This window comes from Moschus berezovskii, chromosome 27 (genome assembly GCF_049115385.1).
Source record: "Moschus berezovskii isolate FMDL1 chromosome 27, NW_MosBer_1.0, whole genome shotgun sequence".
Classification (NCBI taxonomy): Eukaryota; Metazoa; Chordata; class Mammalia; order Artiodactyla; family Moschidae; genus Moschus; species Moschus berezovskii.
This window is the reverse complement of record NC_142486.1, coordinates 38,562,865-38,578,038: the sequence shown is the minus strand read 5'-3', so window position 1 is coordinate 38,578,038 and position 15,174 is coordinate 38,562,865. Positions and strand designations below refer to the sequence as shown.

Genomic DNA, 15,174 nt, shown 5'->3' with positions numbered 1-15,174 from the left:
TGTGGGCACTCCTCCAAGCAATCTTGGGTTCCACCCCCAGCTCTTCTTTGCCGGGTGGCAGGTGAGGGTCTGCCCTCTGCTGGCCGGGCCAGGAGATCAAACCCTGGGAAGTGGGGAGAACCATGGTAGCTCAGGGAAGTATTTCAAAGAGGGAGTAAATGGAAAGCGTTGGTTCCTCGAAAGGTGTATGTACGAACAAATTGTTAAAAAGCCAAATACTTATGGTGTTAGTCTTGTGCTTTGGAATGCAAAGGGATGGATAGTTTGCAGGGCGATTGATGGTCTCTCCCCTCTGGACTCAGGTCCATTTGGTTTGTCCCGGAGCGTTTGTCAACAACCTCGGCGAGCCCGGGCGCGGACCTTCCTGGGAAGTGTAGTTCCCAGGCGGACTTCCCACGCCGCCGCTCGGCCCTCACCGCGACGAGGGTACTCCATTTCCCGAGGTGCTTCGCGCCCCGGGGGGCGGAGGACTGCCGTGGCGTCGGGCCCAGGGCCGAGCCGGGGGTGGGGGCTCGGGGAGGCCGTGCGCCCGCGGCCGTGGGCGAGAGTCCGTGCGGCCTGGTCCGGGCCATGTCCGCGTGAGGCCGCCGCCGCCGCCGCCGCCGCCCCAGCCTCGGCCCGGCCCCCGGTTCACCATGGGCTCCATCCTGAGCCGCCGCATCGCGGGCGTGGAGGACATCGACATCCAAGCGAACTCGGCCTATCGCTACCCGCCAAAGTCCGGTGAGTGGCCACCCCGACTCCGGCCCCGGGCCCCTGCCCCGGGCGCGGACAGCGAAGCTCACGGGCTGGAGCGCGCGGGGCGGGCGGCGGGGCCGGGGCGCGGGCCCCTCGACGAAGGGTGGACTGGGGGCTCTGCTTGGCCCCGCGGCCCTCCCTGTAGCTTCCTTCTCTGGGGCTCCACGCGCCCTCCACCCGGACCCTGGGGCGAGGGTCGGTCCGGCGCTGACTGCCGCGGCCCGGCCGGGTGACCTTGGGTCAGTCAGTTCGCCCCTGCGTGCTGCACACTCCCTCTGCTGCACACCCGGGAGACACTCTATAGGAAACCTCCCCAAGGACCGGGGTGAGGTTCTGGGGCGCGCAGCTGGCAAGGACTTAACCCCGTGCCCGGCGCTTTGCTTGCGCTTACAAAGTGGTCATTGTCAAAGGGATCGACATCACTCTATCGCCGGTTTTCGTCTTCTTTGGTGGCTCGGTGTGGAGACCCGGGCCAGGGTTCTGTACAGTCTCCCGCCCCGCCTGGACAGAGGCTTAGCTCTCCCGTGACCTGGCGGGTGTGTTTAGTGGGTGGGTGGGTAGGCGCTGGGGAGTGGGCCTGGGCACAAGGAGGCATTACTGTCCTTGGGAGAGGAGCTGGGAGTCCTTGCTGGAGAAACAAGGGATAGTTGGAGGGGACCTACCAGGTTCTCCAGGCTCCCGTTTTTGTGCCTGAGAGATGTGGGCCACCAGGAAGGAAGTAACTTTCCCAGGGTCTCAGAGCTGGACCAGGAGTTCGACTCCCAGGCCAGCTGTCCCCCTTCCACCCCCCCACACCCCTCCCCCCACACTATTCTCCTGCCCCTGATGGTGAGAGTGGCCTGACCTGGAGGTTTAGCTTGGGTTCCTCACACTCCATCTCCTCATCTGATCGTTTGCCTGGGAGGAGGACAGGGCGTTTGGGCCTCATGGGGACTTTCAGACTGGGGCCTTTGATTTCTGGCTTCTGAAGCATTGCATCACGTTGGTGGTTTCTTGGCCTCTCAGTTGGCCTGCGGGCATCACCCAGGCCAGGTTTCCCCTGAGTATGGTCCAGGACCATGGGGAAGCTTGTTTCAGGCGAGTTCCCTAGGTCCTGCCTCAGATTTCCTGGGGGTCTGCTGGGGGCCTAGGAACCTGAATCTAAAACCCATTCCCAGGGTAAGTTGACTGTCCACTCAAATTTGAGAACTGCTCTGCTCTTATTTTGGAAGGGGAAAGAAGGTAAGTGTCTGGGACCACCAGAAATAAACAGGGTCGGGACTAGCGCAGTTAGGGTCAGTCAGAGCTGGGCCAGAGAGCCCTGTTCCCTGATAGGCATGGGAGACCTCCATGCCTTCTTGGTCCCTGGCTGGTGTGGGGATCCCCTGGGAGGCTGACATCCCAGACCTGGTGGAGCAGTCAGTTGTTTGAAGTCATCTTCTGTCTCTGATGTTCTTCCTGATAGCCTTTGGCTGAATCTTCCTAGTCTTAGGCAAGCCACCTAGACCGCTGGGTCACATTTTCCGCAACTGTAAAATGGGCTGATCCTTGTACAGTGCTTAGCACCTAAGACGTCTTCACAAGCTGTTAGCTGCTATGTTGGCTTATAGAGGAAATTAGGTGATCCATTCAGACTCTAATAGCAGTTAGCTGTGGCTTGACAGAGACAGCAGTAAGTTTAAGGTGGTCACCTGGGACCAGAGCAAACCTCATGTCCCTTCGGTTGGGCACTTGGAGAAGAAATCACAAATGCAAGGCACTTAGAGCATTGCTTTTGCATTCTGCGTGGCTGACCTTGTTAATCAGTCCAGACACCCCTACCAATCCTGGATGCCCGAGTCAGCCACAACTAATTGACTAGGGCTGGCACCCAGGTGAATGCCACATGCACCTCGGTTTTGCTGCCAGTGATATTAGTGCCCTCCTGGGCCTGTCCAGTCCAAAGGCTGTCCTTTCTGCTTCCTTATCCCTCGGGCCACCTTGTTCTGGGAAGCAGTCGGCGACCTAAGCGACCTAAGCAGAACTTGAGTATGTTTCCTCAAGAGTGGGCTGGGGATGGAATGGGGGTTGAGATGATTTTAGGGACCCCTGTACTGTGCAGTCAGTTTATGAGAAAGTTGTTATCTTTTCAGGTCTCTGCCAATTTAGTTGATTGTGTTATGGACAAAGAATCATTGGGAGCTAGAATTTGCTTGAGATCTTTTTTAAAAATTTTATTTATTTATTTTTGGCTGAGCTGGGTCTTTGTTGCTGCATGGGCTTTTCTCTAGTTGCAGTGAGTGGGGGATGCTCTCAAGTTGGGGGACTCTGGCTTCTCATTGCAGTGGCTCTCTTGTTACAGAGCATCGGCTCTAGCGTGCTCAGGATTTGGTAGTTGCGGTTCCCAGGCTCCAGAGCACAGGCTCAGTGGTTGTGGCCTATGGGCTCAGTTGGGCTTCCCTGGTGGCTCAGCTGTAAAGAAGTAGCCTGCCAATGCAGGAGGCACCAGGTGTGTGGGTTCGATCCCTGAGTTGGGAAGATCCCCTGAAGGAGAACATGACAACCCACTTTAGTGTTCTTGCCTGGGAAGTCCTATGGACAGAGGAGCCTGGGTGGCTACAGTCCACGGCTTGAACCTGTGTCTCCTGCATTGGCAGATGGATTCTTTACTACTGAGCCACCCAAAAAGCCCTGCTGATATTTATTTTTAACACCTCTGTAACATTGTCCAATATTTTTCTGACTTTATTGAGATATAACTGACACGTAACATTGTATAAGTTTTAAGTATATAGTGTAATGATTTGACAGTGGTATGTATCAGGGAAATGACTTGCAATAAGGTTACCTGTCGGGGGGGGGGGGGGTCGGGTGGGGTGAGGACTTTTAAAACTCTCCTGTCCAATTTTCTTTTACTGCAAAACTTTCAGCGCGCACTGTAACAGCATGTAGCTTGAGTTTAACCGCATTCACTTTGTTTTCACTGCATTTATTTATTTTACTCATAACAGCTTTATTGCGGTATCAGTCCTGTGCCGTACAACTCATTCTTTGCAAACCTGTGGTCTGGCGCCTTTCTGTAAGCTTACAGAATCGTGACGCCGTCAGCACGGTCAGTTTCAGACCTTCCCATCACCCCTCAGCGTCTCCTTGTGCCCGTTCACAGGCGCCCTCCCCCGTTACCCCCACCCCCGCTCCATCCCTGATGTGGGTTCTGTCTTTAAAGTTCGCCCTTGCTGGACATTTCGGATGCTGGAATCAGCCTTTTGTGTGTGTCTGGCTTCCTCCACTTAGCATGGCGTTTTTGAGGCTCACCCACGTTGTGCTTTACTGTGCGGCTGTAGTGCATTTGTTTATCTGTTCACCAGTTAATGTACGCTGGTGTTTTCACCTTGTGGCTCTTAGGAATACTGCCGCTGTCAACATTCGTGGACATTTGTGTGGTGTGTTTAGTTCTGTTTGGTATACACCTGGGAGTGGAAGTGTTGGGTCATCTGTTTAACCTTTTGAGGAACTGCCAGACTGTTTTCCATAATATAATGGTTGCTTCATTTATTCCCATCAGCAGCGTGTGAGGGTTCCAAATTCCCAGCATTCTCGTCAACCCTTATTATTATCTACCTTTGTAATTATAGTGGTCCCAGTGGGTGTGCAGTGGTATCTCGTAGTTTTGATTTGCAGTTTCCTGATGACTAATGCTGTTGCGGTCTTTCCGTGCTTACTGGCCTTTGTATATCCTTTGAGTGCGGGGTCGGGGGGGGGGGGGGGGGCAGGTTAGGGACGGGTGGGCGTGGCTCTATTAGTCTGGTTCACTTTTTAGAAGCTGAATTGTCTTATTATTGAGTGGTAAGAGTTCTTTATGGGTTCTGGATACGATGATACAGTTCATGTATCAGCTCTGTGATTTGTAAATGTTTTCTGGCAGTCTGCGGTTGTCTTTTTCATTTTCTTAATGGTGTCTTTTGAGGAGCAGAAGTTTTAAATTTTGGTGAAGTCCAGTTTATCATGTTTCTTTTTTTTTTGGCCACACCCTGTGGTTTGTGGGATCTTAGTTCCCCAAGGAAGGATTGAATCTGGGCCCTTGGCAGTGAAAATGTAGAGTCCTAACCACTGGACTGCCAAGGGATTCCCCAATTGTTTTAACGTTTAATGTTTTTGGAATTATACCTTAAAGATCTTTGCCTCACTCAATGCCACAGAGATTTTTCTATTTTTTTCCCTTAAAATTTTATAGTTTTAGCTGAAACATTAAGCTTTGTGGTCCAGTTTGAGTTAATTCTTTTAATGTATAGTTTGAGGTCAAGATCTAGGTTTTTGTGTTTTTATTTCCAGCATATGGATATTCAGTTACTTCAGCATCATTTGTTGAAAAGACTTCTCTTTTCCTCTCAAATTGCCTTTGTACCTTCATCAGAGATCAGCTGATGGTAAATTTCTGCATGCCGTTGCCCTGCTATCCCTTGCCCCAATCACACTGGTGGCTGGTCCCCAGCCGAGGGCTAGAGCAAGCGTTAGGACACCTGGCTGGGGCCCTGAAGGAGAAGGGTGCTGTTGCCAGGGGAAGCCTGGGGGGCACAGGGTCCCCACAGGAGCGCCTGTCCGTGGGCTGCTGCTCCACGGTTGGCTGTTCCTCCTCCTGGGTTACTCACATGTCTTTCCAGCCCTGTGTGTCTTTGCGGCCCTGCCCTGGTGTTTGAGGGAGGTCACGGTAGGGATGGTTCACCCAGGAGGAGCGTCAGGAGGGGCCGCCAGCCACCTGACCCCCAGCCCCTCAGGTGGACATGAAATACGCCCCGGACCTGAGCCTTTTGTGTATCTGGTACATGTCCTTTCAGAGCATTTTCAACTCCTTTATCTCATTGGAGGGACTTCCTGAGTAGCTCAGACAGTAAGGAATCTGTAACACAGGAGACCTGGGTTTGATCCCTGGGTCTGGAAGATCCCCCAGAGAAGGGAATGGCTACCCACTCCGGTATTCTTGCCTGGAGAATTCCAGGGACAGAGGAGCCTGGTAGGCTACGGCCTGTGGAGTCACAGAGTCAGACGCGACTGAGTGACCAGCACTCTCGCCATCTCATTGGAACTCTGCCATGTCCTCGCGACACTAGACTTTTGTTCTGTTTGGCAAAGGAGCTAGAAATCATACTGTGCCCTTGGTCTCCCAGCACCCGGGCCTGCACACGGTAGGTGTTTAATAAATGCTTGTGCAGCCGGCCTTGTAGAAAACACCCCCTTCTCTAGTGTGCAGGCTGCTCAGACTGGGCTGCACCTTTTTTTCTTTTTTCAAGACTTATTTATGTGACTGCACCGGGTCTGAGTTGTGGCATGTGGGGTCTAGTTCCCCGATCAGGGATTGAACCCAGGCCCCAGGCATTGGGAGCTCGGACGTTTAGCCACTGGACCACCAGAGAAGTCGCTGGGCTGCATCTTATTCCCTGGGGTGGCAGCCAGGGGTCCACGGACTTCTGGGCCTGCCACCACGCGATGAGGGGCCCAGGGTGTGTGCCAGGAGACTGTGGGTGTGTGCTTCTCTGTTGGTGGCATCTAGAGGTGTCTGCTCGTGACGGCTGCCACCTGTGTTGGTTTGCCCTTTCTGGATGGGGCCTTGCTGACTCTGGTTAGTTGGTGCCTAAAGGAAAGAACCGAGGCAGGTGTTCCAGATGAGGGAGGACTCTCTGTATCCCCCAGGGATCCTCTTGTCCCTTGGCCCCATTAGTGTCCCGGGGGCAGTGAGCTTATGTTCGGAGCCCTGAGGTTGGTGGTGGAGGGGCGGGGGTGGGGAAGGGTGGTCTCACCTTCCCACTCAGAGCTCCATGCCATCGTTGCTGGCATCGTGCCCCCTGCACCATTCATATGGCAGAGCCAGTTCTGAGCTTCAGCTCACGTGAACTCGGTTTGGATTCTGTCACTGAAAGAGCTGTGTAAAGAAGTTGTATCTTCCGAGCTTCGGTTGTTAATGTTTTTTGTTAAACAGCAACAATGAACCTTTCTGCTTTAGGTAAAAGCAGAAACAAAAACCCTTGCGGGTGGCGGTGGGCATCCGAGGACCTGTCTCCCTGAGAAGAAGCCGTGGGTCGCTCGGGTTTAGAAGCCTGCGGTGGATGCTTGTGCCCTGTGCCCACTGGGGCTGCGGTTCCCCGTGTCGCTTGCCCTCGGGTTCTGGGGTCTGCAGATCCTTTATGTGGTTCCTGGGCTCTGCTGTGCTGCCCCCTCAGCTGGTGCCAGGGGAGGAAGCTCAGGCTTGTGCTGGGCAGGCCGGCTGACCAGTGGGCTTTTCATCCCGTGCCTGGAGGTTGGCCGTGGCGTGGAGGGCCCGGCTACCCAGGGTCAAAGGGGTGTGGGTGTGCACTTCCTCACGGTTGGGGTGGCCTAGCTGTGCTGACCACACACACCCGGTGGGCACAGGCGGGCTCGGCCCAGCCTTGGGAGAGGGAGTCGCCTCCTGCCTGTGGAGCCATGGCAGAGCCATGGCAGGAGGGGCCCTGGATTCGGGGTCCAGAGGCCCTGCGCCCTGAGCTGCCCCGTGACCTTGGGGTGGTCACCTGCTCTGAGGCCCCACTTCCACGCCTCTAGGGTTAAGTTAACCTCTGGTGCCTGGGCCCCTCAGTCCAGACTCTGCGATTCCACGGGAGCTGGCAGTTGGGACTTGGCCTCGGCCCAAGTGTTCCCAGGCCTGGCAGCTTCCTGGGAAAGTCCTGCACTTCCTGGATGACCTGCCAGGCAGTGACCACCGCCGCCCACCTCACCCCCCAACCAGGGGCTGGCAGCCAGACGCCGACACAGGGCCCCATCAGTAGGCCGTTCCTGTGTGTTTCCGTGGGGTCTGGTACAGGCATTGAGCTTCACGTTTCCGTGTTATTTTGTGAAATGAAGGGCAGTGGGGCCTTGCGTGCCACCCCCATAGCATTGGGCGTGGGTTCAGTGAACAGCAGTGGAATCGCTCAGTTCTGCCAGCTGTCCCGGCATCTGCCCCACTCCTGGGAGCTGAGGGAGCCCGGCCTGCACCCTGCCCCTCTGCAGGCGAGTCAGTGGTGTGGAGCAGAGTGGGGGTCCCTCGCTGGCTGGCTGTCCCTGAGCTGGGAGCGGGGTCACAGCTGGGGAATGGTTGTTGTTTCTCTTCCTTTCATCCCATGCAGTGTTGGCTTGGTCCTGGGTGCCCAGTGCCTGGGATGTTGGCCCCCAGAGAGGGTGTTGGCTCCCCCGGTCAGCCCTGAGGTCCACTGTTGAGATAGCCTCCACTTTCCGTTCCCTGGGAGTCCTGTCCCTGTGATCTCGCGATGGTCCTGAGTGACCGGAGGCCCTCGGTGCTTTAGGAAGACCCGAAAGGAGGAGCTGTGTTCGGTTCAGTGCTGCAGGAGCACGTGGTGTGTGCACACGGATGTCCACATGCACACGTGTGTCCGCGCTCACAGTGTCACATACTGGGGAGATGCACAGGGCAGGCGCTTCCATATTCTGGGCCGTCACCCGGCAGGCGGGCTGGTAGACTCGAGTAGCCGCAGCCCCTGAAGCCCCTGGTGCCCCTCCCCAGTCTCTGCCTCCTCCTCCCTGGGAGGCCTGCTTGGGCTCCAGCAGAAATGAGTCCTGCCTGCTCCTGAACTTGGTATAAATGGAAGCGGACGCTCTTGGCTGCACGTCGGGCGACGTGAAGGCTGAGGCTGTGAGCGGGGCGGCAGCCAGTTTCCTGTCTCTGCCATGTGACGCCCCGGCATCTGCGCGTGCCGCCATGTGTTCAGCCGTGAGCTCGCATGGAGGGCGCTGGGGGGGCTTCAGTTCAGGCTCATGAGTGATGCCGCTGAGGACACTTGTGACTGGCTTCTGTGCTCACCAGTCTGATTTCCTTGGGTGCCTTGGCTGCGGTGAATTCCACGGGACAATTACCATCCTACCCACTGTAAGTGTGTAGTTCAGAGGCATTCAGCACTTGTCCACAGCTGTGTGGCCCGCGCCACCTGGCCCCTCCTGTGGACCTGAAACCCTGCCCCATCGCCGCCTTCCCCAGCCCCGGGCAGCTACCCCGCTGCTCTCTCTCTGTCTGCCCTGACAGCCCTGAATGCCCGTCCCTCTGGGGCTGTTTGCCTTCCTGGCCGTGGGTCTGGCCTTCTTGGGTGCATGCGTGCAGAGTCTGAAGCTTCTGTAGTGTGGTGGGAGCCCGTTCACACCCCCACCAGAGCTGCAGGGATTCTGCATTCTCACCTGTGCGAGTGTGTGTGTGTGTGTGTGTGTGTTTGTTCTGTTGCTTTTCTTTTTTGTATTAGCCATGAATATCTGGTGGTAGTTTTAATTTATTTATTTTTACGTATACTGGGTGTGTTTTTGTATATAAGTGGCCATTCATTCTCTTCCTCTTTTTGTGGGATCTTTTTCATATTTAAAAAAATTAATACCGGATTTCCTCTCTCTTCTCACTCAGTGGCAGGAGCGTGCTGAGTGCTGTTTATTTTGTTGTGAGTTCTTTGGAGACTGGCGTTTACACCAGCTCTCCCAAGAGGAACATGCACTGACAGCCCGGTGGGGGCAGTCTCTGGAACCCACGATGGGGAACCCAGCACGGGAAGCCAGAAGGAGGAGACCACGGAGCCCTGTCCGCCCTGGCCTGTGTTGCGCTGCCGTGACAGGCACAGAGCCGGCTTCACCCCTGGGGGCCCTCAGGGACCAAGTCCTGCCGTCCTGGGCCAGCTCCCGGGGTTGGGGGCAGAATCTGGGAACGGCCCAGCACAGTCAACTGACCACTGCAGATCCCCAGCTGTGTCAGCGGCTGGGACTTGCGCGTGCTGGTGGCCGCCGGGGCCCAGCTCCGTGTGTGGAGGCCGTGTCCACAAAAGAGGTGTGTGTGTGACCCCTCCCCCCGAAAGAGGTGGGGATTCAGCAAAGCGGTCAGAACCCTTCTCAGCTCACTGTTCCTCCCCCCATGGAGGGCGGGCGCGAGCTTTTCGCTGCCCTGTCCACTCTGCTGTGGCTTTCCCATGGCAGGGAGGCCAGGAAGCCCTGGTGTCTCTCAGCTGTCTCCTCACCCATGCGGAGCTCCTTTGCACGATCGGCTCCTTCTGTCCTCAGGGCGTTCCCAGCGGCCCTCCATCCGAAGCCGGTGTTGTTGACTGAGGCCTCGTGTTACCCCCAGTGGGGACGCTGAGGCCCCAGGAGGTTGGGCTGCACCAAGTTCCCCAGCCCGAGTGTGCGGAGCAGAGGAGCTGTTCCGTGCACACGTGTGTCTGCGACCCTGGGGAATCCCTGAGCAGGCCGATCGCAGCAGGTGGGCCCCGGGATTTGGCTCCTCTGAGTTTTGGGGCACAGGCTCATAGTCTGAGGGGTTGTCTCCCACCTGGTGGGTGATCTTATGGCCCTAGAGAGGCTTTCCGCGGTCAGCCCTCTCTGCCCACAGTGCTGTCCTGACCCCTGGGGGGCAGGCCCAGCTGGGGTGTGACGGCAGCAGGTGTCAGCAAGCCAGGAACTTCTATGCGGTGGTAAAGCGAAAAGGATTTTCGGCCAGGGGAATGGATGGACCGTTCCCGGCCTTCTCGCCTTTCCTGCTCCCCTCCGTCCAGACACCTGGGCAGCTGAGCGAAGCCCACACCTGGCCTTCTAGGGCAGCTGCGTTTCCCAGCAGGGCCCCTGGGTGTCTCAGTCCGTATCACAGTTTACCTGGCAGGGGCGTCGTGATTTGTAATAAGAAACATACATTTGGTCTTCATCTGTTTCCGGCACAGAATTCCTCAAACGCTTGGAATTTCCTTGAGGAAGAGTCATACTGTGTAATGGGCATCTTTTCATCTTAACAGACCCTTTGCAACCCCGAGTTTCCATTAATGGAGTGACCTTTGGAACGTGTGACCCAAGCGGCTGCGCACACACACACGTGGGTCCAGACATCTGGACGCTCCGGCCCGGGGGTCTGTCCTTGTCCCCTGGGGCTGCCGGACGCAGCATGCTAGCAGGTTCCTTTTCTGGGGGCCCTCTTCCTGGTTCATAGACGGCTGTCTTCTGTGTCCCCATGTGGCAGGAGGGGTGGGGGGCTCTGTGGGGCCTCGTTTACAAGGGCACTGACCCCATTCATCAGAGCTCCTCATGACACGATCACCTCCCAAAGGCCCCACATCTGACACCATCATGTTGGGGCTTGGGTTTCAACATGTGATTTCAGGGCGGGGACACAAATATTCACTCTGCAGTGGGGTCTCAGACTCTGGTCTCTTGATCAGCTCGGGTTTTGATAGCACTGTGGGTGCACAGCTGATGTTTTGGGGAGAGCATAGAGGGTGGTGGTTTACGTTCCCACTCTCTGCACCTCCTCAAAGATGCCTGACTGGTGTCGATCCTGCTCAGCCCTTTCATTCCACTTGAGTCTGACTCGCTCTCCACGCTGATTAGCACTTTGCCTTTTGACTCTGATCCCAAGGAGATCTTTGCATGTCCTGGCACCGAGCTCCTTAGCAGGGTTAGTTCATTTAAGAAACTAAAATGTTTCCAATTTTCGTTTGTAAATGATGGTCACACACAGGTGTAGAGCCAGACGTATGAAAGTGAACACACAACACAGAAAGGAACCCTAGAAGTCCGCTGCCCGCCTCCACGGGTTGTCGTGGAAACAGCCATGATTATCCTCATCCTGGAAGACAGTGAACACGGGTAGGCTTTACACCTGACCTGTCCTTCCATGGCTGACGTGTGTAAAGGAAATTGACCAAGCGCAGGGGTGCCGGGAGCCTCCCGGGAAGGGTGCGCTTGGTCTGTGTTTTGGTGGCCGTTCATCTGTTTGTCATCCAGGTCACTGGGACGCCCGTAAGTAGGGCAGAGTCTGAGTCCCTCGGGCAGAGGTGGGGCGAGCCGTCCGAGGCCGAATGTCCCTCGGCCATGCAGCACAGAGGGGACAGAGGCGTGGGTTTGTTTTAGCCATAATTTAAAAACTATGGTTGATATTCTATAGTTGGTATATTTGAATTCCATTAACTATACAGTCCTCGGGGTCGCAAAGAGTCGGACACGACTGAGTGACTTTCACACATAGTTGATATAACAACAGAGGCTGGAGAGGGCGTGCAGAAAAGGGAACCTTCTTACATTGTTGGTAGGAACGCAGGAGACCTGGGTTCTATCTCTGGGTCGTGAAGATCCCCTGGAGAAGGAAATGGCAACTCAGTCCAATATTCTTGCCTGGAGACTTCTGTGGACAGAGGAGCCCAGTAGACTAGAGTCCATGGGGTCACACGGAGTTGGACATGACAAGTGAGCGCATACACACAGTGTTCCATAAAATCAGGGCTGTTACGTGTATTTAGCTTGTCACCACTGTACTCCTTTTCTCTTACCGCGGTTTACGCTGTTTCCTGGTCCACACATGGGCTGGAAGTACACCGCGGCCACGTACGTCCTGTCTGTGTTCTTTGCCAGCTGGAGCCACCAGGCTGGACTCCTGGTTCTGAGTCTTCTGGCCTAGGCAACCTTGGCTGTGTCCCCCATAACCAAGGCTGCGTTTCTTAGGAGGGACACTGGAATCTACGCAGGGCACCCAGCAGAGCTCGAGGGCCCAGAATTCCCTCTGGCTCACAGACTCCACGGGGCCCAGTGGTCACCCTGCCTTTCTCTGTGCCAGAGAGGTATCAGATCGGAGAGCTTGGGAGACGTGGTACTTTCCCCAGCAAGGCTGTGTGCTCTGTCCTTTGAAGCTGACCCGTGTCCAAGGCCCCGTATCCATTTTTAAAAGAAATGTGGATTTAGTGCTTAGATATTCATGGCAACCCACTCCAGTATTCTTGCCTGGAGAATCCCAGGGACAGAGGAGCCTGGTGGGCTGCCGTCAGTGGGGTCACACAGAGTTGGACACGACTGAAGCGACTTAGCATGCGTGCCTTCTTTCTGGGGATATAGCCTCAGGTCTCATGCAGGGAGTTGGGTAGGAACGAGATAACTCAGATCCACACAGTTTAAACTGTGGTCAGTGCCAAGGTGAAAAAGGTCCTTGGGGTTCAGATTTGAGGTGGAGGGGGGTGCTGACTTAGTCTGGGGGGTCAGAGAAGGTGTCCTCATTTCCTGGGTGTGTGTGTGTTAATCACTCAGTCGTGTCTGACTCTTTGCGACCCCATGGACTGCAGCCCTCCAGGCTCCTGTGTCCTGGATTCTCCAGGCAAGAATACTGGAGTGGGTTGCTGTTTCCTTCTCCAGGGGATCTTCCTGACCCAGGGATCGAACCCTGGTCTCCTGCACTGGAGGCAGATTCTTTACCGTCTAAGCCACCAGGGAAGCCCACTCGTTTCCTATGACTGCTGTAATGAGGTGCCTCAGACCGGGTGATTTAAAACAGCAGAATTTATGTTCACTGCTCTGGAGGCCAGAGATCCTAAATCGAGTGTCCACAGGGTTGTGTTTTTCTGAAGGCTCTGTGGAAGGCTCCTTCCTCGTCCCCCAGCTTCCGGCAGCTCCAGGCTTCCTTGCCTTGCGGCTGCCTCGCTCCAGTCTCTGCCCTGTCCTCACAGGGCGTGCCCCACTCTGCATGACTGTGTCCACCTCTCCCTCTTTCTCTTAGAGACCGGTGTCTCTGGGTTTAGGACCCCCGTCCTGTCTGACCTCCTCTGAACTTACCTGCATCTGCACATATCTCCATACAAGGTCAGGCACACGTGCCAGGGGTTGGGGCTGGGTCATGTCCTTGCTGGGCACAGAGCTCAACCTGTTGCAGAAGGAAGTGGTGTCAGAGTGGGGTGAGTCCCTGAGCGGGGTGGGGGCCCTCAGGCCAGTGGAGGGGCTGAAGCCATGTGTGGAGCCAGCCCCTCTCAGGCGGAGCTGCTGGGCCGTGAGATGCTCCCAGTGGGCCGTGCTGGGTGGGCCTCATCGTCTACAGCCGCATCTCCTTTTTTCACCAGGAAACTACTTCGCGTCGCACTTTTTCATGGGAGGTGAGAAATTCGACACCCCCCACCCTGAAGGTTACCTCTTTGGAGAGAACATGGACCTGAACTTCCTGGGCAATCGCCCGGTCCAGGTGGGTCTCGGGGGCACTGGGCATGTGGGCAGTGTGATGAGGCCACTGGCTGCCAGCGGGCACCAGGTCTCCCCTACACAGGACAGAGGTGCCATCGAGACGTGTGCATGAGGCCTGGGCCCCTGGAGGCCGCATGGCCAAGGGTGGGTCCCTGGGGACAGAGCAGCCATCCCTGAACCTGGCACGTCCAGTCCCTGAGTTTCATCCCAGGCCCCATGGGTGACTGTCTTTAAAGAGAAAAAAGAAGGTCCGTTTTCTGTAGGGCAGTGGGCGAGAGACAAGACCCAAGTCGTGACTTGGCCCCTAAGGCTGCTGAGTTGTGGGCTGTTTTAGCCATGGAGTTGCCTTGTGGTTGACACAAAGTCTTGATTCTTTTAAATGATGAGGGGCGAGGAGTGCCAGCCCCCCACTCACAGAGCTGGCGGGACCTCCATGCCCTGCTGAGCTGCCCACCCTCCCGCGTCCATGACAGCAGGCAGGACCTACCTTTGTCTCTGCAGACCCAGGGCGTGGCCCGCAGGCCTCCTGCAGACCCGTTGTCCTGTGTGACTTTCATCTCGAGACCACCATTAGCGTCACCTGTGTTAATGCAGAAATCCTGGGTGCCCGTTACCTGGCTTCCCAGTGACAGCATTTCCCAAGACTCAGAATGTTGTCACCAAGACTGACCTCACTCCACGCCTTCCAGAGACTGCCAGTCTTACAGCATGTGTGTGTGTGTGTGTGTGTGTGTGTGTGTGAGCATGTGTCCCCACCAGAATCTCTACTGACCATTGTCCTGGTCCCAGCCCTAACCTCTGCCCTGGGGACTCAGCAGAGTGTCCTTCCCGGAACTGGAGACACCTCGGGGCTGTTCTGGTCCCAGCTGTGCCCCGTGCTGGCCATGTCGCCTGTGGTTTCCTCAGATGTGGATGAGGGTGGTGCTGTCCTGTGGTCATTGCGAGGGCCCAGGGGTGACCAGGCAGGGGTGTGACCGTCGCCTCGATGAAGCCCTGTTTTCTGTCCTCTGCTGAGCCCTGGACTCCCCTGCAATTCTATTTCCCTCCTAGTTCCCTTACGTCACGCCCGCGCCCCATGAGCCCGTGAAGACGCTGAGGAGCCTGGTGAACATCCGCAAAGACTCCCTCCGGCTCGTGAGGTGGGCTCCCCTGCCCTGCCCCAGGGGTGCCCTATTCCTGGGAGAGAGTGGTTCCTGGCCTGCCCGCCCACATGCAGAATCAGGCCTGGAATCCAAAGCTGCCCCGGCTGAGGGTGGGGTGGGGCCGCCAGGTTCAGCCTGGGGCGCTGCAGCCTGTAACCCAGGGTCTCAGCTAACCACTGTGCCCCGGGGCTGTGGGCCAGGTCTGGGCAGTCTTGGTTGTCACAACTGGGGCTGGTGAGGGTGGTCCTGCTGGCCCCCTGGCAGGCAGGAATTGGGGTTGCTGCTCAGCACCCCCCAGCTCACAGGACGCCTGGGCGATGCAACCCGGATCTCGGGGGACTGAGAAAATGCCTCCAAGACC

The 15,174-nt window shown here is 56.4% G+C and overlaps 1 protein-coding gene across 5 annotated transcripts in view; it reads left to right on the top strand.

The window, feature by feature from the left end:
• MGRN1 (mahogunin ring finger 1) overlaps nt 1–15,174 on the top strand; it is a 40,626-nt gene that overhangs the window by 4,682 nt on the left and 20,770 nt on the right. For 4 of the 5 annotated variants that reach the window (XM_055409402.2, XM_055409406.2, XM_055409400.2 and 1 more), the window contains exons 1-3: nt 474–723; nt 13,554–13,672; nt 14,722–14,810. In XM_055409402.2, coding sequence (XP_055265377.2) covers nt 636–723; nt 13,554–13,672; nt 14,722–14,810 — 296 coding nt within the window. In that variant the 5' untranslated portion in view covers nt 474–635. Of the gene's footprint in view, nt 1–473; nt 724–13,553; nt 13,673–14,721; nt 14,811–15,174 lie in introns of those variants that run through there. The other variant, XM_055409405.2, reaches the window with a different exon arrangement.